We start from the raw sequence: 24,218 nt of genomic DNA on the forward strand, positions 1-24,218 counted from the left end.
TGTTTTTACATTATTTTGTGTTATTCTCTCTTCAAGACTAATTCACTGTGTGTCTTTATTTAAATTTAAGTATTTGTTATCTTTTAAATCCCCTTGTCCTACTAAAACTTTCACCTTGTGTCTGAAAAGACTAGTTCTTTGAATGTGCTGATGATTCTGAAACTAGTAAGATTTGTGAAAAAGTAACACTGTCACGTCTGCACTTTAAATGGTAAGATTGGGTGACTCTACTGTTGCATATTTTAGATGCTCAATACTTAAAGAATTCAAAACCTGACACTTACATGCATACAACTTTTGATGTGAGAGAAAAATACGGATGTAACAGTCAAAAAGTGAATACATAACAAATTGAGAACTAAGTGGATTTTGTTATGGAGAAAGTAGAGCTGTACCTCTAAGGCAACTGATAAACTGAACAAAGGACTTTAAATAATAATTACATTCTTCAAAGAATCACGAGCTTCAATGGCATGTGTCAAGAAGGTGCACAGATTTATTTTTACAAAAAGAATATTGAAAACCAGAAATTAAGTCTTTCCAAATCCAAATTCAGTTGTTTCCAACCTTCCAAGGAAAAATTTGTAATACATTTATTACTAAAAAGAACAGGATGTTTTTTAATTGTTTTGGTCACTTTCAAACAGAACTCAGGGAGCATGATATGCCCACTGAAACAAGTGGCACACTTACAGTTTTCTCATTTATCAGTAGAAGCAAAGGACTAAAAGCATGAACTAAAATTACGTGGATTTGTTTAGTCGTGTGGGGCAATTTGATTCTCTGACTACATAATGAAAAGTAAAGATCAAAATGTTATTTTCTACCCCTACTATAACTGTACTGAAATAAATGCAAAAAAGGATCTAAACAAAATGGCCTTGCCCATCTCTTAACAAGAAATTAAAACGTCCGTTCATTAACTGACAAATGAGAAGAAAGTGCTTACTGAGAGATCATCACCGCGGAGGGCGTTCCCTGAGAGGTCAAGATAGACGAGCGTGTTCGCGATCAGCGAGTTGGCACTCAGTGACTGGGAAAGGCTATTCACCCCTGCCAAAAAAAAAAAAAAATAATGTTAGTATTCACCTTAGCAAACTCTAGACAAAACTAGCCCAGACCCTGCAAGTGCACAATTTCAGTGAACACAGACATACATAAATGTTTAATGACCTCCTGTTACCACCACTGTACTGCAGCAGGAAGGTAGACCACCAGGAAGATAAGAGACTCTTCCTTGCCACAGCATGCCCGAATTTGCCCGGACTGTGGCTGTTGGAGCTCCCTGATGGAGCCACAGTGTGTTATAGGTCCTGGATCCAGGGAAGAAATGTTTTTGCAAAGTCTGCAATGGCTTTAACAGTGCAATCCCATTTTGAAACAGATTTTTAAAACACAATTGACTCCATAATGTTAAGACAGTGCCTTCCTGCAAACAATAACATTTAGATAAAAGTATCTGTGGAAGACCAAGTACATTAACAATTATAATTGCCAGAACTTCAAAAGCAACCGATGAGGCCTAGAAATTAATAATCTTTCAATTACATATTTGCCTGTAATTTCAGGAAAAAAAAGTTGATTAAAATATCAAGAGATGCATAAAGACTGACAATTTTTGATCAGAAAAAATACATATTTTTCATATTAAAATTAAAAAGCTCACATTGGGAACAAACCAGTCAGAGCTTGCTTCGAAAATTCTTCAGCTTTTCCAAATAGAAATTAGGATGTGGCTACCTCCAGAAAATCTGTCCTTTGCCTGAGAGTCCTGTAGCTTATCACCAAGTTTTTAGTTTATTGTAGATGGCTATTGCTGCCTTTCAAGCAGTACACGTGTGTTTCTTACATGCGTGTGTTTTGTAAGTGCCTGGCCAAAGCTATAAAGCAGGCAGGTGTTTTGATCTACTACATAATATTGGGCAATTTCTCAAAACTACCGGTCAGTGAAAATGGACTGGCATTCAATGGATGGAACATGTCCATTCTTCAATTAAAAACTATTATGAAATGGATTTATCAGTGAAGATATGAAAGAAGCAGCTAGAAAGCCACTGGAGATGAAAATACTCCAATTAAATGCTTTAGTTTTCCAAGCTTCCACATATTAAGAAAGTCTGCCATGTTAGTAGTATGGCTCTTTGTTTCAGGAGGCTTTTGATATTGCAAAGAATCAAAGCAGAGTAACACCTTTGTCAAGTCTCCAAGCTTTTTCGTTCATGTGATTTTTCTTTCATCTTAACATTGCATTGTTGAATCCACACCCTATCTATAAAAGTAAACTGCAAGTGAATACTTTTTGAAAATTTGAAAGACCTAAAAGCTCTCTTTAACCACCAGAGCTTATAGCTCTGTATTCACTTTATTGAGTCTTCTCAACAGCATTTACAAGCAACAAGAAGTAGAAATTAATGTAATTTATACTGTCAACAATTCAGCATATACTATTGGCAACCAATTCTGGGAATTCAGAAGCAGTGTCTGAGTTTGGGGGACAATAAGAGCTGTCAAACAATCCGTTATGTTGCTGCTTGTTTCACGTTTAAAAAGAGTCAACTGCTCAAAATCAGCCACATCACTGAAGGCAAACAATGAGAATGACGGATTTTTTTAATTAGCCTTTTGCTCAGGCTCAGAAAAGCAAGCCCTATCTTTGAATGAGTATACTAGAATTTTCCATTTAACCAGAATCTTCAAATCAATACGTTTTTGTTTGAACTTCACCTACCTCATGCTATACTCTAACAGTAATCTCACTTTCATTTGCAGACAATCTTTCATGCTCTTTTACCACTCTCAGGAGGCTCAGATTGTTAATAGCTCTCCGGAACTTAGAGATACAATATTTGAAGAAAGATCAGCTGGGAAGTTACGACCTGAACTTCACTTCTCAATCTTAGAAACTTATCTCGAATAGAAAGCGCTTTCTAAATAAGGTCAAAACCCATGCGGGTTTGTACAGAATTTCTGAAACTTAAAAGCTCAAAATAAAAAAATAAAAAAAAAAAAAAGGGGCTGGGAAAAAAACATCCATGCACCTTGAACTCTAATGAATCCAAGATCTAAGGTCTCCTTTAGACTTTCCCTACAGAAAACATTACGATATTCCCCCCTCAATATTACAAGTTCAAAAACAACCTCCCAAGTTAAAACCAATTCAGTACTGTCTTCTTATGTTACAGGAAAACTGTCTAAAGACAGACAGCTTTGCAGACAACCAGAGAGGTGAAGCTGAGTCTCTTCAGGTCCAGGGAGTAATAAGAATTCCAATTTTGAGACATTGCGTACACTTTTTTAAGTAATTCTGAGGTGCTGCCATCAGGCAACATTCATGGTGATATGTTACTCTCCGGACAGCCGACAGTTACTGCAATCCAGTCTGGACCAGGACTCACATGAGGTCAGTATTGGATATACTGGAATATATTTTCAGCTTTTGTGAAAAGATTGTCTTTAAAAAGTGTGTTAAAACCCTTTCAAATTCTTTTCATAACCTCAGAATTCATTTTTACTGACAAGAGTTTTGTGGATGAACTTCATCAAGCTGGCATTTACTCTTTATGAGGACAGAAGCGTAGCTAGAATGTTCTCTTGCCTGAACGAGCGCAAGAACTTGCTGAAATCATTCAGATCACATGAAGAAAAGCACAGGGTGAATGAACATACCAGAACTGCATGAATTTCTGTCAAATTCATGAACATCTAATCTCAAAAGTACATGTAAGGTTAGTCAAGATTCTTAATCAATTGCTTGCCACCAAAAATGGAGTCAGCAGTGGAAAAAAACAACCCCAGAGTGTAATAAAGTCTTTTTAATGAAACTGATGATTGAATAAATTCAGCTAAGGGTTTACTATTTATTTAAGCATAACAAGAGCTACAGAACACTCATAGAAACCAACAAAAAACCCCTCTCCCCACTCACATTTCCCCAGGTCAACCCTTAAAGCTTAGATAACACAGAATCTGCTTTTCACAGAGCAATAATTAAAAGGATAAAAGAGCATGGCTCCTATCTGTTGTCAACTAATGTCCTTTATAGATTGTAACTCACTCATCTTTTCCAGGTCATCAACATCTGTGAAAAAGCTGCAATAATGTCAGTGCATTTTTTCTATTTTTAACAGTCATGTTCTACATACAGGAGACCCTGGGTTTGTGTGGTCTGTTTAAGAGGTCAGTGCATCTATTATTTGTAAAACATCAATGCAAGAAGCCCTGAAAGCTTCCGACTTGTGTTTCAGTACTGTTATTGCTTTTAAAATATACATACATTTCAATTACAATATCAAATCAGAAATTTGTAAATTATAAAACAAAGAAGTCTTTACTCAGAGCAAACCATTTCACAGCTGTTGTCACAACAGTTGGTTTCATAAAATAATTGTGCAAAACATTTGGAAAACTCCCTCCACAGTTTTGCTTCAGACATCTCTTTGGAGAGTATATGAAACAAATAATTTACGCCAACTCTAAATTCAGTCTTTCTTTACAGTACAGGTTCAAGCTCAAATCTTACAGAAGTGAGTAAGAGTCTTTCAAAGTGCTGAAGGGGACACAGAACCCAGCCCACAGTTCAGCAACCCAGGACTCCAAAAAAGCAGCTGCGCTGTTGAGAATACACATGTAAATCAATTACAGAATTAATTACTCTATAATCTGATATCAACAGGTATTATTAGGATGGAAGCCTGAAACTTTTAGAACAGAAAAACAGGCATGCTTATAAAACATACCTTTAGGTGACAAGGAGGTTTTAGATAAATTCAAATGTTTCAGTCCCTTTGGAAGTTTGGCGAACTGGATGCTCAAAGATGACACACCTGTTGGGGGAGCGAAGAGAAAATGGACATTTTCAGGTTAACTGTGTGATCTCAGGTTTTCCCGGCAATCACACCAGGGGCAAATGCTCTTACAGGAGGAACTGCACTCACTGTGGGGGTGGGCCCAAAATTACCCTGTCTTTTTATGGCCATAAATCTTTGAAATGCCTGACGTAGTCAAGATCCCTTCTTTGCTGACCAATGAACAGACAGGGAATGTTGCTGTTAACGATCAGTAAGCCACCTTAATTAGTGTAAAAACTACATGATGCACACATACTTTTGAGAAGGAGTCAAAGGGAAGATATTACACATGTCAAACAGTCAGCACTTGGGAAATCTGGAAGCTTTATGGTTCAACAAAAAAAAAAAAAAAAACATAAAAAAATCAATCACAAAATAAAACCCAACAACGGTACTTCACATGAAAACTTCAGACTACTTTTATTTTCTTTTAAAAGGAAGGACACCCATGTTAGCTAACATTGCCCTTTTTTTCTGAGGTAAACCCTAAGAGTCTGAAACCGGCACCAAGTCGTAATGGCCACTTAACTCCCTTACAGCAGCCTACAGGTTACGAGCCAGGACACGGGCTTGGAAGTGTTACAACCACTTGCAATCCCAAACAGTAAAAACCTATTAAGATGCTGACATGGATTGGACTACATCAGCACAAATCCAACAAAAGAAAGAAAAAAAAAAAAAAAGCACTTTTCATTAAAGTCCCTTCTCGATGTATCCAAGTTCCACACTCCGTAAATTTAATCCTCCCATTTAAGCAAAAGATTGAAATTTGATTAAGAGGGCACATCCTAAATAACAATGGAACCAATCCATGAAATATTTATTAGAGGAATAAATCAACACAGAAACTCCAGGCTTAACCTGAGGTGTGAAATATAGTCCTCTACAGCAACTCACTTGGTGAGAAAAGGGCAGAGAAGGGGGTAAAGCCTTTTACTTGTTTCAAAACACGGTAAATGAAAAAGCTGATACGCTTCTCCACATATGCAGATGTGAAACAGTCCGCTAGTATGCAATACACATACGTTTACTCTGCTTTTATGATGTTTTACCTAGCATTGATCATGAAAGAGCAGCTACCTTGCAGATACTGTTGTAGGGGTTTTTTTAATGCTCTCTGTAAAAGCACGTTGTGTATGTTGGTGATAGGTGCAATGTCCATGCAGCTCAAAACAACATACTGTATTCCATTTATATTGTCAAAATATTAGACCGATGATGCCTTGGCATGGTTTATTATAAAACACAATAGTAACTGGATGTCTTCAACAACTTTCAGCAAGAACGAATCAAGTCATATTAATAGGATTTTCTTTCATAGCTCTAATATTAAAAAAAAAAATACATCTTTTAGCTCCTCTGAAGCAGGAGGCTTGATCTGTCTTAAGCTGGTCTCAGAATTTATATTCTGTAGCTGACTGTCCACACTTGTTAAACTGGTTTAGTCCCAATATATACTTTCAAAATCGAGGTAGAGTTATGCTGGCAAAAGAAGAGAAAAAGGAGTACAATCAGAATCATTAAAGATACCACAAATTAAATTTTTGTTGTGAAGCATTTTGAGTAAGACGTGTGGCAAATAATTTTACCTCTCCATCTTTGCATTTAGCTAACGATCTATAGACCACTTATCGCTCTAGCCAAGCTGAGCAATTTTAACACTTTACCAGCGCTGGGTGTTAAGGATCCACCCAGTTATAAGCCACAGGAACCAAGTGCAGAAAAGAAAAAGGGATTTTGGTCACTCAGGCCCTTGAACCCTCTTGAAGCCACCCATTTTTGCTAACCTCATAACAGAGATGACAGCTCTAATGGCAGAAGTAAACTTAACTGCATCAAAGCACACGGCTTTGAATTTAAGTATTTCTAGTCTTCAGTATTTTGTTTTGCATTATTTAAAAAAAAAAAAAAAAAAAAAGATGAGATTAAATGCTGATCCTAGTGGAGCCAAAAGCAAAACTCCCATCACTTTAGCATGGCTAGATTTTAAAGCCAAGATTGATAATAAACTTTCCAGGTGTTAGTCTCACAAATATTGACAGTACCATAAAGTGAGGTCAATCACAAATTAAGAGACTGGTCTCAGCATAAATCACTTCATATAAACACTGCATTGTATTTGAACTGAAGCCAGGTCCTACGTCTTAATTAAACTAAACACAGTTCCCGTGTTATTGAAATACAGACAACTTGCATTAATGTAATAATATAATGTCTTTACTTATTGGTACTCAATAATATATAATAGCTTAAGGTGGTTTTTTGTTCAAAAAAGGCACAACAATATATTCTTCCCCATAATTCACACAACTCTATGTTATTTCCCTTATAATAGCAAAGTAATCTGGTTGAATTTACAATTCCTGCAGAGGTGATTTTTCAAGAGATATTTTCCAAAATTCATACGTTTATATTGAATCTCCATTATGCCAGCTTTTATTTGTGAAATTCATGTTGCCCCTTCAGTTTAATAAAGGCAAATCTACCAAGGGCCAATGGCATCCTGGGCTGCATCAAGAAGAGTGTGGCCAACAGGTCAAGGGAGGTCATCCTCCCCCTCTACTCTGCCTTGGTGAGGCCACACCTGGAGTACTGTGTCCAGCTCTGGGCTCCCCGGTTCAAGAAGGACAGGGAACTGCTGGAGAGGGTGCAGCAAAGGGCTACCAAGATGATGAGGGGACTGGAACACCTTTCCTATGAAGAAAAGCTGAGAGATTTGGGTCTCTTCAGTCTGGAAAAAAGATGGCTGAGGGGGGACCTTATCAACGCTTATAAATATTTAAAGGGTGGGTGTCAGGAGGATGGGGCCAGGCTCTTTTCAGTGGTGCCCAGGGACAGGACAAGAGGTAACCGGCACAAACTTGAGCATAGGAAGTTCCACCTAAACATGAGGAGGAACTTCTGTACCCTGAGGGTGGCAGGGCACTGGAACAGGCTGCCCAGGGAGGTGGTGGAGTCTCCAACTCTGGAGACATTCAAAACCCGCCTGGACGCCTTCCTGTGCAACCTGCTCTAGGTGACCCTGCTCTGGCAGGGGGGGGTTGGACTAGATGATCTCCAGAGGTCCCTTCCAACCCTACGATTCTATGATTCTACCTTGCACACCGTGATTATCAGATTACAGGACATGTAAACCTTTCTTAAACTGAAAAGCTGCAATATTTGCACATTGCAATTACAGTTAATTTCTCTTTAAGTACTCATATAACTTACATAATTCTCTAATGAAAAGGTCACATTTTAATTGCACATGTGACAGGAGAGACTGAGATAATGAAAAAACCCTACTAATTTCTCCAACTTGTACTTTCTGCATTTCATTTGTATCTTGTACGTGGATACTGCAGAATGGTTTGAATCTATAGGTTTATTGCAAAGGAAGTTCGTTGCAAAAAAACACTGATATGTTGGAAAAAAAAAATCCCCTGCACTGTAGAATATCTACCAAATGCTTCAGTCATTTGTTTTGCTTTCAAGATGAAAATGAATTCCTTTTAAAAAAACCCTTTCATATAACACAATCTAAATACACTTCTTCAAAAGCAGAATCAACAATCTAACAGCTTTTTTCCAACTTACGACAAATTTTTGTACAACGCAATTCGGCCTACGGCACATTGTAATAATAACGTTCTTCAGCAAAACATTGGCTTTCACGTGACACAGATTCTTAAGGAGGGAAAGCAGTAATCAGCGGAAGAGTCAAAGCAATTCATGTGAACAATTTTAAATAAAAAACTACTCTGAATGGGTCAAACGCAAAAATATTTTCATACTTGTTTCTAGTCAAAAGCAAGAGAGATACAAAAGAGGAAAGGAAAAAAATCCTTCCCATCTTTTTTTCCTCACTGAACCAGCAAGAACGGAGAGACACATGCAAAATTCTGTGTTAACAACATTCTGAGTCAGTCAGGTTGCAATCAAAATAAACAGTTTTTCCATTTTGAATCATGGCAGCAGACTGACTGGAAAATTTCCCCAAAACAAACCAAACAAAATAAGAAAAGGTTCACTGTATAAAATTCTTATTTTTCTTCTGGCCCTACAGGAGCACAAGATAGTCTGATCCCAGAACACTGTGTGCCTGGAATGCATTAAGTGAAGCAAATGGAAATCTCACATGGGCAGCGCTGAAGGGTCAACTCCAGACTGAAAGAATGTAACCTTATTTTAAAAATAAATGCCTCTCGGGTGAAAAGAGAGTAGACAAGGGAGGGGAATGACTTGACTCGATATGTACTGAAATCATGCCTAGCGGTGCCTAGTCTGAGAAAAGCTGAGCTGTTCAGCTTGATTTTCCATCTTGTGGAGTCAACAACACTTTGCTCCGTAAGGATGCCAGTTATGCCAGCATTATTGAACACTGCCAAGTACTGGCAATGCTATGGACTACAACAAAGCTGAAAAAACGAATAGTTTCAATACTAGAAATATGTATGGAATCATGTTCTGAAATAAAAAAGCAAAACCACCAGGAAAACACAATCCAAGCAACAAAGCTGCCTCATGCTTCATCTTTCAACTGATTACATTGCCTTTAAAAATGCACACCACTTCATTTACGCTCTAGTCCTAAACAGTCACTGTGTTCTATCTTCCTTTAAAAGAGACCTCTAAAAAAACGTAATGAAATCTAATGAAATCCATGGTTGGTTGAAGACATTTAAATATTTCTCAACAAGCTAATGGATACCTATAAATCAAAAAGAATAGTGATTCTCAGTCATTTGTGAAAAGCAGATATTTACAATAGCATTATACACAGAACAATAACCTATTATTCAGGCAAAGCTGAACAGAGCAGCAGTAATCCTCCTACTACATTTGTAGAAAGAGAAGAATATCAATGTTACATTACCTCTGTCTTCAAGTGGATTGCTAGCAAGGTTGATCGTATGGAGTCCTGAGTTGGGATTATGGGCTAGGGCACTGGCTAGTTTCTGTGCAAAATCTCTGCAAGAAAAGAAGAGAGAGGAAGAAAGACTCCTGTTATCTCTTGTATCAACAGCACATTCAGAGGCTTAAAAATGTCAAGGGATTACTAGATGGAAGTGACCCATCCTACCGCAGAGCAGTAACTGATTCTTCACAGTTTTAAACAGTGCTTATCTGGCTAATCTGCTATCTTTCAAAGCAGGGTATTTTATAATTTATTTATTCGGTGTCTTAAGAGACTGAAGGGAACTCAATCAAAGCTCAAACTATTTTTGATAAAGAACTGGATATAAAATAGGATTTACACAAAATAACTTAAAACATCTTCCATCTCCTGCATGCTACGCATGGGTGGGATATAGACATCAACTTGTCTAACACTACCTCCTTCACTCACAAGCCAACCCCCTCACCTGCAGCAGCTCTCTACCAACAGTCACCCAAACAGAAGGGCTTTGCAGCATATCCAGAAGGTCAACAAACCAGGAATATTCCTGACCTTGTAAAACAGCAGGAATAACACTCTCAAAGAACAGCAGCACACTGATGAACTGGTCCTTGCTTGCTTCTTTTTACAGTGAGAAGCATCAAAGTACATAACTGGCTGACCACAGTTCTAGCAACGCGTCCCAAGAGAGACGGTGGTATATCAGTTCTATAATGCTCACAACAGCCAGGCCAGGTAGCAGAGATAGTTTTGAACTCACTTTAACCAACCATGGTAGGTAGCTGTAAGTAGCATGACCTACCTCTGTTCAAATCCACCTGAGAGGCAAGGGAACACTGCCCTATCTCAGGGCATTTTGCTGCAGCTGGACTACTACCACCCACAGCCCTAAGTTCAAAGCTAGCTTGGGTTTTCCTACATGACCACACTCTTGAGTCAGGTGGAGGCATGTTCCTTGAATTAAGTCACAAGGCTGTTGGCCAGTAGCAGCTCTAACACAAATCCTCTGTCCTTGTACCTACTGGGAAGCTGTCATGTATTAGGGGACTAGCCCTACTGTGTGCTTTTGTTACAGTAAGATTATAATTTCAATGTTCTTACTTCATCTAAGTTAGATACTGATGTAGAAATCAAAAACATTCCTTGAGCTTCCTTCACAGAGCTCCTTTATCTCTGCCTTGAAGTACAATATCTTACCTCCTGTATGCCAGCGGTGGAGAGCCATCAGCTACATTGATAAAGAGTGCTAATTAACACCGCCCATTTTCCTCGGGACAGATACTGCCTACCATAAAAATGATCAGCCTGTGTGCTGAGAATAGCAGTGGAGGTAGTACCCTTTTCCAGGCTCTGGAAGAGTGGAGACTGGACAGCAATAGTCTCAATAGCTTTTCGTTATCTGCTGTTGCAAGGTGTACTTGAGTACAGACGTGTTCCAGGGAAGTTTAGTTTCCCTTTGAAACCCCATTTCCTTAGATGGACCCCTGGGGGTAGGACAGGTTCCAGTGCTGCAAATGCATGATGACGGGCTGCCTTTAGGAAAAGTGTATTCTCTTCTTAAGATACAAGCAGCGTGTGAGTACAAACACTGAACAAAAAGACATTTTGGGCTTGAATCTATGCCACCTGACAGGCCTCAGGGTATCCTGCTTTGCTACCAGCTGCTGCTGCAGAAGACTACATATCTCCTGTAGGTCCTCAGTTACCTTTGCCAACACTCTGTGGATACCCTCCAGCATTTCAAATGGCACTAGATGCCTGTGGCTTAGGCAACTGAATCAAGCTCCTCATGTGCAGCCAAGAATGACGTTTTGAGTTCAAAAACAAAACAAAACAAAAAAAAACAAAACCAAAAACAACCCACCTGTCTTCATGGGGAGTTTCCTCCTTTTCCTTCATCCCTAGAGGATTCCTGTCATTACAGTGTTCTGCCTCCACCTCCAGGCTTGTTTACAAACCCTGCTCCAGCTTTTGCCACCAATATAAGCAGGATTACCAGAACTTTTTGGACAACTGGGATGTGCGTGAACTATTTAGCAAAGGCACTACCACCAGAAAGCACCGGATTACCTTTGTAGGGCACATGGAGCTCCAAGGCTCATTTTGGAAAAAAACCTAACACAACTTCCCCACTCCCTGTGCAGCCTCTACCATAAATGGAGGCACCTGGGTGACATCCCTCCCCCTCCTTTTTCCGCTCTTTGTTTCAAGTCCTAAAATTTATTCCTTTTTTTGGCTTCACACTTCAACTACAGAGCATGCAATGTAAGCCTGACACTTTCTATAAAGCATCAAATTCACTCTGTATGCATTGTGCAGACACACTTGCCTGAACTGAGGATATTCCGGCTTGGAGGTAAAGCCCAAAAAAGACCCACTGTAACTACTCATACGGCAGAGTAAGAATATTTCACCAAGGGTAAGAATAGCACAGATCTGAAAATCTCTGACAAACAAAACAATTCCTCAAGATCTGTCAAGACAACATCCCTGTAAGACAAAAGAGGATGTGCGTGGGAGGAACTAACATGGTTAGGTCTAAGGACATTCAGAGCACGGACAGATGAGATGCAACATCAGAGGCCCTCTGGGAGCCAGCAGAAGCAAACTCTGTTATCCCACCTCTGTCATAGCCAGCCGTTCCCTTTGGAGCAGGGCTGCAGAAGCCCACGTAGATGGCAGAAGGGACATTCTGCCCACCAGCTTTCAGAGAATGCATAAGCACAACAAATAGATCATTTTCACCACCTCCTGAAATCAGGCCTTTGCAGACTGAAGAACACATCCTGCAGTTTCATGGAAATTAATATTCTGGAATATCAGATATTCCCCCATTCCTCTAAAACACCTCAGGGATGTAACTCTCTTTTCAAGCTCCTTTATTCAGGTCATCCTGAACTTTTCTCCTTTCCTCAAAATCTGGGTATCACCGACCTCAGTTAACACACTTATCAAAACATTAGTGTTTGCTGTATGCATTAAAGACATGCAGCATAACCTAGACTGCACCCTTTAGGTCTGTTAGAGAAATGGCAGTGGGGATAAAATTTTCAAGAGCATCTAAACTGGCACAAATCTTACAGACATGGAGTTTCACTTGACAACCTGTTTTCCCCAAGGGCAAGTCCACACTTCCCTAGTCCTGGGTCCTTACAACTACTACTTCACAATAGTTTGCTGTCTCATCAGCTGGGACAATGACAAGTGTTTATGGGGCCGTGGCCCAAACCAAATCACAGAAACGAATAGCTGGAGGTAGAAAAGAATGAAATAGTATTAAACTGACTCTGCTGCAGGAAGAAATATGCTCTTGCAGCTGCTAAGGTATTTCTGAAAGCACTGCTCTTGGTAGCACTTTCTTAACCCTGGTCCAGCAGTCTGTCACAGCTCATTAAAAATGACTGGTCTGTAAACTATGTCAAGGAAGACACCCAGCAACAACAGGATTTCCTCCTAGGAAGCAGATATGATAAATGGCAAAAGTGACGAATGCGTCCTTGACAAAAACAGACAGACAGTGCTGATCAGAGCAGATACGCACCAAGGCAAAATGCCAAACACTATGCATGTAGATGGAGACATGAAAACCAAAGTCACAGGCTGATTATCTGTCAAGTCCTGTTAAAACTGAAACCAGTTAATCCAATTATGATAAGTTAAGGCAGGCCATGTGCAAAGGTAGTCAACGTATCTTTTAATATTAATAATTATCACTGGATTTCATGGCACATACTGCAAGAAAAATGAGATTACAATCAGGTGCTTATGTTTGAATGACAGCTATTAAAGGCAGCACGCTAGTGATCAGAAAGTTTGGGTGTCATTCCAAACTCCACCTCAAGTTTCCCCATGTCATTTAGGCAATTCTCTTTTAAAGGTATTTCAATGCAAAACCCTTTTTAAAATAAGGGGAAAACAATCCAAACAATGAAAGAGGAGATAATGTAAAGCACACCAAATATTTCCCCTGTGCTTGTTTCCCGTCTTTATTTGCAATTCACTATGGTGTTCTGCTTCTCTCACCTTTCCACTGCTTTTTTTATTAACATAAAAATTCATCAGCACTAGAGTTTATCTTTTCTACATGGTCTTGGATACTATTCTAACACTAACACAAGGGACAAATACTTCCAACTGAGCTAGTTTGTAATTTGAACTTTGCTTCTATTTCCTGTGATAGGAAAAAAGCAAATACCTATATATACAAGGATTAAACTGCATGGCTTACCTCTATGTACCTTTCTTTTAAGGCTATGACAAGGCATTAAACTTAATTATCTACTTTCTTGCTTCTTTAAAAAAGCTGCTAATGTAGATGTCCTGTTATATTTGAGCAGACTGCAATTCACAGTAAGATAAGACAGCTCTCTTGGGAATGAAGCAATCTGTTGTGCGAGATGGAATAGTACACTTTTTCAACAAAACCTCAAACACTGTTTTTTAAATGATAAAAAGGTGTTCATACTTCTATTGGCAACCGTATTTGGAGAGGAACAGTGTAAGTTGATTTGGGGTTTGTGTTCTTATCCAATCTATTTTGTTCCACTTAACCCAACTCTCCAGGCAGATTCTTAAAAAAAAAAAAAAAAAAATCAGTTTAAAGGGATTTCTTGGACTTAAGGAACCTCTGGAAAACCTGACAAAAAGCTTGTGACTACAGGCTCCTCAGACAAAGCAGACATTGAGCATAAGTTTTTGTAATGCTTATTCTGGTTAACACGCATGACACATCCGTTTTGATGGGAGTAAGCAGTAAGTAATGCAACATTTCAAAGGAATTACTTACGTTCTAAGCCCGGCATTCTCTAATACCAGCTCTTCCAATCGATTGGACCTACTCACCACTCGCAGTATCTGCTCACAGACATCAGTGGACTGCCACAGAAAAGACAGAACAGTGTTAAGGAACACAAACATGGAACAGACGGTTACTGAGTTATAAGCTGTACATAGTAATGGGATCCAGGCTGTGATGAGCTTTTTGTCATACACAAATGGTAAGTAAGAATACCAGGAACATCCCAGAGAGAGAGTCAGATGGCAACAGAGGACTTCTGGAAAAGACTCCGGGAAGCAAAAGGCAGACTAAAAGCAACTCATTTACAAAGCTGGCCACCTGATCATAGGGGGCAGAGTTTTTATAATGATAGTGAAAAATCCAAACCCTGTGATTCAAAAAAATGCTCACTTAATTTTTAAAGAAATCTTGTTCATATGCATGATAATCCTTCAGAACAAAGTGGCAACTAGTGCAAAGAAGAATAGAGCCTGACCAGGAATAATAACTAAACACAGAGAAAGATGTCATAAGGCAGACAAAAAAAAACGCCAAAAAAACTCAAGAGCAAAAGCACTCTAGCTACAGGTCCTCCAAAGGCTGCTAAGGACTACGGCTTAAGGTTCAGTGTATTTCAGTACGACTTCTCCCAGTTTACAGAGAAGTAAATCCCATCTCATGATCTTACTGTTGTTGGATTCTAGAATTTGCATGGACATTTGCAAGTACCATGAACAAAACATGATAACAAAAGCGTTTGTTTGCTGTGCTCCTTCAAATAGAGAGATAAAACCTTAATGATTCAAAAGCCATACAGTGAACTCTGTACGTCATCACCTTTTATTATAATCTTTTATTTCGCTTCTGGATTTGCCTTTTTTTTTTTCCCCCCACATCACTGTCACCAATTTTCATGTGAAGTCCAAAGCTGGATTTCAGTTATCATCATGAAGTGCTGAAACTATTGTGTTATCCACCTTTAAAAACAATGTGACATTCATACCTGGGACATCTGTGTCTCTAATGACAACCTGACGTTTTCTAGGATTTTTTAAATTTTAAACTAATTGAATCTCCTAAAAAGAAAAAAAACCTGATCTACCACACATATAAAATCTTATTAATTCCTCACACAGTAAAGGTGACAATTTTTTTGAAAGACTGTCAACTCAGCTATCTTCGCAATTCTGTCCTTGCCTTCCATATTTCAGCAATTCAGAATATTACCACAATGCTTCTACAGCAGTGTGATTGCAAAGTGGAAAATTTCATGCATATACTATAAAAACACTATGGATACCACCTATCAAACACAATGTCAGAGCGGGACTCATGAAGCACAAAGCATTCAATGGCCCCCGGATATGTCTGACCTCATACCGACCCTCAGCAGTGTTCCTACGGCACGGATTTACTGCCCAACAAATTATGTTTTCCTGGTGCTTTTGACTGAAAACTAAATGTATGTAAGATAATTTTTTTTTATTTTGTTTGTGTGTTTGTTTGGGTTTTTTTAAAGGAATTGATGCATTTTGAAGGTTGACGAAGTTTGTTTTCCACAGAAAAGTTGCTAAGAATTTCCAAAAACTTTCACATAAATGTATCTCAGACGGATAACGCAGCCAGTTCTTGTTCTAAGCAAACTACACCGGCCAGTCTTCTAACTAAGTAAACTATCTCATTTCATTGAAGCAGAAACTGATTAATTGCATTGTACCTTTTAACAATTGTGATTTTAACAGCAAACTACAACAGGATTAAAAATGCGTCCACTTTCATTCTGTGCATAATTCTGAGTAAGATGTCCCAGCAAGAAAGAAAAGTTTTTTGCCTACTCTTCTGCCAAGAATCACATAAGCTAGTTTCTACTGAATTTTCATGGAAAATGATAGCTTAGGAATGTGATAAGAGCATTTTCAGATCAATAAAATTGCATCAATTTAAACAAGATGAGACTCAACCTTCATTTTTAAGAACAAAAGCTTATGGATGTAAATTAAAGCAATTTCTCAAACCACTAGCTCCACCTGTGACTATAAACTTTCAAGTTTAGAAGAAATAGTGTATTTTGATATCTTTCAAAAGTCACCTAGTGACTGATTTTCTCGGCCCTTTCTTCAGCAGTCCAACACACTTAGATTTGCCCCCTTCTTGCTTTTAGAAAGAAAACTGATGTGGAAGAGTATCGATGTCACACATCACTACATACTTATTACTACACAGGGTTAGCTTCAAACAATTCGGAGAAAAATTCATCAAGTTGCAATGAAAATTAAGAGGAAAAACCTGCTTTGTATGTTAGAAAAAACCAGAATCTTCATATTTTCTTTACATCTCCCCAAAGCAACTGAGATTTCTGTCTGCTTTAGAGTTAATTTCCTATTTAGTCACGCAATATTGTTTGAGGGAGCTAGCAAAGCCTAATAAAGTAGTGTTATGGGCTACTGCTATTGCTCAACAAGTTTTCAATCCTTATTCACTTGAAATTTTGACAAGACCTGACTCTCAGCAGTGTTTCTACGGCATGAATTAACTATCCAACAGTTTATATTTTCCTGATATGATTAAGGAGAAAAAAAAAAACCAACTTCAACAGATTGCAATTTGTACTTGCCTAAAAAAGTTCACCTTGAAAAATGTAATAGCATCCTCTAAAACACAGCACAGCCTGGTAGAAGCAGGTATACTGTTACAATTTATTACTTACTAATTTCAGATCCTTGGAGGACAGCTTTGTAAACCACTGATTATACTCCAGAGCAGCAACTATAGGTATTAAGTCTCTAGAAAAAGAAAAACACTTTTACACACATTTCATATAACTGTCGGCTTTGGTCTTTTGAAACAATCTCTTAAGCGTTTTTCCGTATTTAATTCCCCATGCTTTTGCAATGCTAATTGCCTACCATCCCCATTACAGAAAGCTCTACATTCTAAAAAAGAAGCATCACCAGCAGCTACATGTCTTTCTCATATTTTAATACAAATTTTTGACTAGCCAACTGACATCCATTCTCGCATGAATTTTTAAACCCGGAATTTGTCTGGGATGCCATTCCTACTTTTAGCATTACTTTTTCCTCAGCCTGTGACATATTTAAGCTTCTTAATCACCTCTAATTATAATTGAGCATGACACTAAAAAGCTTTTTTGGCAGTCTGATGATTTAATATAAATCCATGACTGAATGCTTCTAGAGAACACCTCCTTGTCTCATCTCTATAGTTAAATTCCCCCAAGAAGCAGGAGACCTGCAAAAGGATAATGCAACTGACAGCACAAACCCTCCTTAATTGTAAAAGGGATTTCACAAATGAAATTCTAAATTATTCCCATTTTCTTCATTCCAAGCCTCTTAATGTGATCTGCTCTCCCTCTGTTGAGTTTCTCCAATAACAGACATTGATAAATGTCATGTCCGTACACTACCCCCCAGCAGAATCATCCATCAAGCACTAGCATACAATTTAGCAGCGCAGCACTTGGATCATTTTGACACAGCATATTAAATACATATATACATCTACGCTTGGACTTTACTTAGAAACCCCTCGTCTTTATAGAAGAGCTGTAACATACATGAAATTATCCAACCAGTGAAACAGTTTCATCCGAGCCTCTGTTTTTGCAGGGAGAAATTTTAAAATATTGGGTTTTATAAGCTAGTCCCACCCCTCCCAGCTTTTCATTCAGGACATACGCAGGTAGGCACAGCTCTGCACTAAACAAGCAGCACCTTTCTCACATCTTCTTTTCCTTCTTCCTCTCTTTTACTTTTCCTCCACAAACACTTAGACGGTTCAGGGTGTTTGTTAAACATGTAGGAAAGCCAGGACAAAAGGCAGCATCATATGGACCAGCCTTCAGCAGGCTAAATCGGGAACTGCAGTTGCTAGATTTGGAAGTGGAAGCCCATCACTAAGGTAACAGTAAGAAGGTGCAGCATTTCGCAGCAAAAGACTGTAGCCCACCAACTGTGAAGCTCATGCAAATAGACCGTTTTCACACTTCTGCAGAGGAACTAGCGTGTGGTGCCCTTCAAGGACTAAGCCTGCTTTCCATCTTGTTCACAGCACACATCAAGCCTCATGGTGAATTCATTTCCACTGGCACAGTAGAGTCTTATCAGCTTCATGAAGCGTATAGATTTATTTCTGTCCACCACATTGTTTTTGTTCCTACACACACACACACTTTATCTCCATGTAAAGCAGTAACTGACTAGTGAAATGTTAGGGCGGGAAAAAAAACAACCCAGAGGTATTTTCCTCTCAAGCTGGCCAGGCAGGAACCTTGCTATGGAATAAGGAACGTCCACATAGAGGTTTGTTCCTCCTTTGCCCTCCCCTGGAGCGATCGGTAAGAAGGTAATGAATTAGCAGCTTTGAAGTCCCTCTTGCCAGTGCCTTTGCCTTGGAAGTGAAATGAACGTTAAGGTCATAAGGTCTAATTTTGGCTTATCCACCCAGTCGTAACTGGCTCTTGCTTTGAGCTTGCCTAACCTCATTGCACTTGTTACTGAGTTTTCCTCTTCAAAATTATATACTGCTTTATTCACTTTGTTCTATGAAATTCTAGATGTGGTACTAACAGCGATCCGAATTCTTTTGCAATATGCTATGAAAGAACACTAACGACCGTTTCCAAAAGCAGGGCCTTCTCATAACTTTCCTTCATTGAGTTATATTGAATTGCTTATATTTATTAGTTTGTTTACTAATCCAGAATAAATTAAAATTTACAAAATGTAAATCTGTGCCGCCTTAAAATGTAAACAGATTCTGTTCTTCTGGAATGCAGAAAATCTCTCCAAGCTTCAACAACATTCAAGCTTCATTAATGCCATCACGTTTTTTCAAGATCTCTGTTCCTGACTGTATTTAAGATAGCAAGAAATCTAACCAGGGCAAAGGAAAAAATTATCTATCCAATCATGCTTTCCTGACCATTTTTTGAATGTCCAAATATGCTAAAACATATGCTACCCAGATGAAAATTATGCTACTGGGTTAAATAAGCCCTGTTCACTTTCAGTCTTTTTTTTTTGTTGTTAAACAATTATATGGTTCACAGCACAACATAACTCCAGATAAAACCTCAGAAGTCATGTTCCTATGTGGCAAGCCATGCTATGCACTCTAAGCATCAGACACTCCAGGAACTTGAATTTATCTATAATTCATGCCATCTTATGTTGACCTCTACCAGAAATGCTTTACTAGGAAAAAAACACAAATTGTTTATTTTTGCAATGCATAGCCCCTGCATCAAGAGAACTGGTGTACCCATCCTACCTCGCTTCACAGCTACTCCACAACATGAAGCATATAGCTTTAGCAATCCCAAAAATTAGGTGGACAAGATATACAGCAATCTGTCAAAATCCAAAGCATGATGGCATATTGTTAATTTATAGTACTGTCACTGTGCTAAATGTATCACAAAACACTCACATACATTCTTGAATTGACTGGGATCTCAGATCCTAATTTGTATTTTGAATCAATATCATAAGGTTTTGACTTCCTAAAAAAATTTAGTTTTCTTGAAATTTCAATCCAAATCGTTTTTCTCAGTTCAGTCCTCAACATGTAGAAACTCTCATCACAAGATGGATTCCATGGCATGTAAATGGCTCCAAAACTATTTTGAATCTTTGGACTTACACAGTCATGAGAAATTTCATGAAGACTTTTATTAACAACACAAATATGTTTCCTCATTGATATCAATTTTGTAAGGTATACTTCAATTAAAAGCTCCTGTGAAGCAACAAACCCGTTATTCCATTTTCCAAAAGCCAACTCATTTGAACCAGCTGAGATATTCTAAATACCTAAAACACTTCTTCTACCTACTCTTTTCTAAAAAGTAATATTTTTCACCTGTACAATAAATTGTTCAAACATTTGATTTCTATTGAAGCTGGGTATCCGTGACTTTCTCAAGAAAGCCCCGTGGTTTTCTCTGCACTTCCACCTTGTAGCATGTTTAAAGCATTCTTATGTTCTTGTCCCACATTCGCTTGTGCTGAATAGTATTCCTTTCCTTATCTTCTCTCAGCAAGGCTAAACCAACCAAACGGTCTTTGGTTACATCCGTCATGCACCAGTTGCAGCCCTGTAGTCTTGTTGGATTCACTTCTGAATTAGCCAACACAGGTACAACTTGGTAACTCTGCCATGGGATTCAGTGCAGACTGTGAAAACCCACCACAGAAGCTGGGTAAGTATTTGAGTGGAGTTTTTTGCAAGTTTACATACTAGATAGCTTAAAGCTGCAAATAATGCTGGCAAAATACTCTTATTTACCTACCTCCAAGCTCAGCCTTCCTGTTACAATATTTTAACATCGTACCTCTGACAGATTCTTAATTTTTCCACTAGGCTTTCCCAAAGAAACAAATGCTTTCTCTATTTTATTTACAGTGTCTTAAATTTGTCATTTTCCTTGTATAATGATGGATTTTAGCTAAGACTTCCTCCCATTCCCTCCTACTTAAGTATCTTCAGATTCAACTTTCTTAGAATCCAATTTTCTCAGCCAGCTAAATTCAGTAAACCAAATACAACACTTAGCTAAGTTTCAGCATCTCATAGTTAAATTACCCACAATTAGTTCCTTTCTGGAAGTACACATTTTTGATAGCATCTATTGTAAGTGGAGAAACTACTGGCTGGGATTCATTTGAACAACTTAAACCTTCTACTGACTTGCTGACAAAAATAATTTCCTTTACTGTGTACACCATGAGAAAAACATTCTGCATAAGACTGCATAATTTCCTTTTTCGCTTTGCCCACCAGATGTAGTTGCATGTTTTCTCTGCTGAATTTGAGCTCTTATATCCGCCATCACAGGAAAAGTATCTATCTGCTAACTTTTTGGAGTGCTTCCAATAGCAAAATATATCATCTCAGGCTCCTCAATGCAATGTGCTCTCCATGGGGCTTTTGTGCAAAAACAGCAGCTTTGTGCTGAAAACTAAAAACGCTACAGATGGTCATTTCAGAGGTCTACACATTCAAGTAACAGCTATAGGACCATCACACTTCAGCAAGGGGAGGTGAGCCCTGTTGTGAGGGGGAAACAAGGAAATTTTGCAAAATACTAGCACGATTACTGCATAATGTTTACCTGTGGTCAAGGTGACTGAAGTCTTGCAAATTCAACTCCCTGGTATCTTGTGTCAGATAAATTGTATCAACATCCTGTTAAAAATATATACAGAAATGCATCTTTACAGAACTGTTGGGTTTTTTTCTAAGTGGTATGATTTACCTGCTTTTTCATCATTTGCACAGATAGCTGAAAAGAGCTCCAGAACAAGACATGTACCTACCCACTGTACTTCTTCTCTATAGGGAAATCCAAGCCAATCACAAACACAGGCATACATCTGCGAAAAGCCTCCTAAAAACAACCCAAGAGAGTATTTAACATAATCATAAAACGAGCAAACAAACAAATATCTAAAAGCATACTTTAATACTTATACTTAAAGATTCAGTCTTTCAAAACTCACGCTCTTTTTCTCTCAGAAGGCTGTCCATTGTGTTGCTGAAAGAAACTGAGACTATCCTATCTTTGCCCAGCAGGTTGCAGGAAAGCTTAAAATAGTGCCTTCACCTACCAATCAGAAGTCTGCTCCATACTAATTACACCTTAAAACTAATTACACCTTTAGAAGCTTCTGCCAGAAATAGAATTAAACTTCCTGACACTGCAGTTCCAGCCTTTTTATATTTGAGCCTTTGAATTCATTCTCACCACAAGGTCCAAGTTCTGCCACTGTCTGACTGTCCCACAGGGCCTGGAGATTAGCCAGTCTTTCTGAAGGCTCCATAGTTACTTTTTTCAGAATCCTCCTAGATGCAAAAGGGGGAAAAAAAAATACTCATTCATGACTTTGAAATATTTTTAAATTCATAAATCTTCTCTATTTCAAGTACAATTTTAAACGAGTGTATAGGAAGAATTACCATCTTTAATATAACTCACTTCTCTGCCTAAAAGTCACACTCCTGCCGCCCAGCAGGAGTAACTTTTATTTGTCTCTTCTTTCTTTCTAATGATTAAGCCTGGGACTACTGGAGCAACCGAGCCCTTTTCTATGACAGGATCACTCAACCTAAGGAGACTTGTGGCCCTCAACCAACACAAGGATGCCCAAAATAGGGGTGAGACATGGTATTACTTGTTACCCTGAAACTGCTGCTGTTTATACAGTGCTTTTATGCAGTAAAAACACTATGGTGCAAAGAGCCACAGAGCATGCTGAGTAGCTACATGTGGCCTCTGGGCTGCACTCTAGATAACCAGCTCCAATCTTTGTAATTTGCTAGTGTTCTTCGTTCCCTAAACAAAACCTTCCCTAAACAAAACCTTCCCTAAACAAAACCCTTCCTCCCTTTTAAGAAATTAAACTCTCTGTTTTTCTGAATGACAGGACTGCCTCATAAACTGCAGAACTCCATAAAACAGAGGGACAGAATTAATCAAAGATACTAATGGGAGAATCCTTTTTACCCCTTTTTGCTTGTTCTGGTCTTATATGACCTGCATAACTCCAATGCCTTCATTTTGGAAAGTAATGCCACTTGAGAGGAGGGCAAGAAAATTGATTTCTTTTCCGGGACCCAAGCTCTCCACACAGCTACACCAAATGCTCCAGCAACGTTCTCAAGAAAGCCCAGAGAAAACACGTACTGAGTGTGGCCAGCAGGTCAAAGGAGGTCATCCTCCCCCTCTACTCTGCCTTGGTGAGGCCGCACCTGGAGTACTGTGTCCAGTTCTGGGCTCCTCAGTTCATGAGGGACAGGGAACTGCTGGAGGGGGTGCAGCAAAGGGCCACGAAGATGATTAGGGCACTGGAACACCTCTCCTATGAGGAAAGGCTGAGGGACTTGGGTCTTTTTAGTCTGGAAAAAAGACGGCTGAGGGGGGACCTTATCAACACTTATAAATACTTACAGGGTGGGTGTCAGGAGGATGGGGATAGTATTTTGTTCAGTGGTGCCAAGTGACAGAACAAGAAGTAATGGGCACAAACGTGAGCATAGGAAGTTCCACCTAAACATGAGGAGGAACTTCTGTACCCTGAGGGTGACAGAGCACTGGAATGGGCTGCTCAGAGAGGTGGTGGAGTCTCTGTCTCTGGAGACACTCAAAACCCGCCTGGACGCCTTCCTGTGCAACCTGCTCTAGGTGACCCTGCTGTGGCAGGGGGGTTGGACTAGATGATCTCCAGAGGTTCCTTCCAACCCCTACCGTTCTGTGATTCTGTCTCAAGGCCTTCACAGACACCCAGACAAACACGCACAGCCTTGCAGCCCTCTTGACTCTACTCTTTTTGCCTACATTTCTCACATCACTACTGAGATTTTACAGCAAACACACTTACAAATATTCACTTGTATGTGTGCTTTTTGAAGGGAGAGCTTGATGTCCATTCAAGCAGTTAATAATACTGCCACAGAGATAAACTGGAAGTAAAAAAAAGAAACTGCCAGCCAGAGTTCATGAACTTGATTTCCTACTCCACCTACAGGAAAGGTGAATAATAAAGACATGCACCCAAAATAAAATATGTAATTTTAGCCTGTTCACATCTAATGCCTGTTACAAAAGCTCACTTAGAAAGACCAATGCGTCCTGGAAAATTCTTTTGCATAGTTCACTTTCTCTAATATTGCTGAAAACCAGGAGCTG

At 38.9% G+C, this 24,218-nt stretch overlaps 1 protein-coding gene across 4 annotated transcripts in view; it reads right to left on the reverse strand.

The window, feature by feature from the left end:
• CARMIL1 (capping protein regulator and myosin 1 linker 1) overlaps positions 1–24,218 on the reverse strand; it is a 199,467-nt gene that overhangs the window by 85,940 nt on the left and 89,309 nt on the right. For all 4 annotated transcript variants that reach the window (XM_063326384.1, XM_063326385.1, XM_063326386.1 and 1 more), the window contains exons 6-13: positions 22,278–22,375; positions 21,850–21,920; positions 21,645–21,718; positions 17,214–17,289; positions 14,516–14,604; positions 9,706–9,800; positions 4,737–4,823; positions 950–1,053 (exon numbers count right to left, since the gene is read on the reverse strand). In XM_063326384.1, coding sequence (XP_063182454.1) covers positions 950–1,053; positions 4,737–4,823; positions 9,706–9,800; positions 14,516–14,604; positions 17,214–17,289; positions 21,645–21,718; positions 21,850–21,920; positions 22,278–22,375 — 694 coding nt within the window. The remainder of the gene's footprint in view (positions 1–949; positions 1,054–4,736; positions 4,824–9,705; positions 9,801–14,515; positions 14,605–17,213; positions 17,290–21,644; positions 21,719–21,849; positions 21,921–22,277; positions 22,376–24,218) is intronic.

The sequence above is a fragment of the Chroicocephalus ridibundus genome, chromosome 2 (assembly GCF_963924245.1).
Source record: "Chroicocephalus ridibundus chromosome 2, bChrRid1.1, whole genome shotgun sequence".
Taxonomy (NCBI): domain Eukaryota; kingdom Metazoa; phylum Chordata; class Aves; order Charadriiformes; family Laridae; genus Chroicocephalus; species Chroicocephalus ridibundus.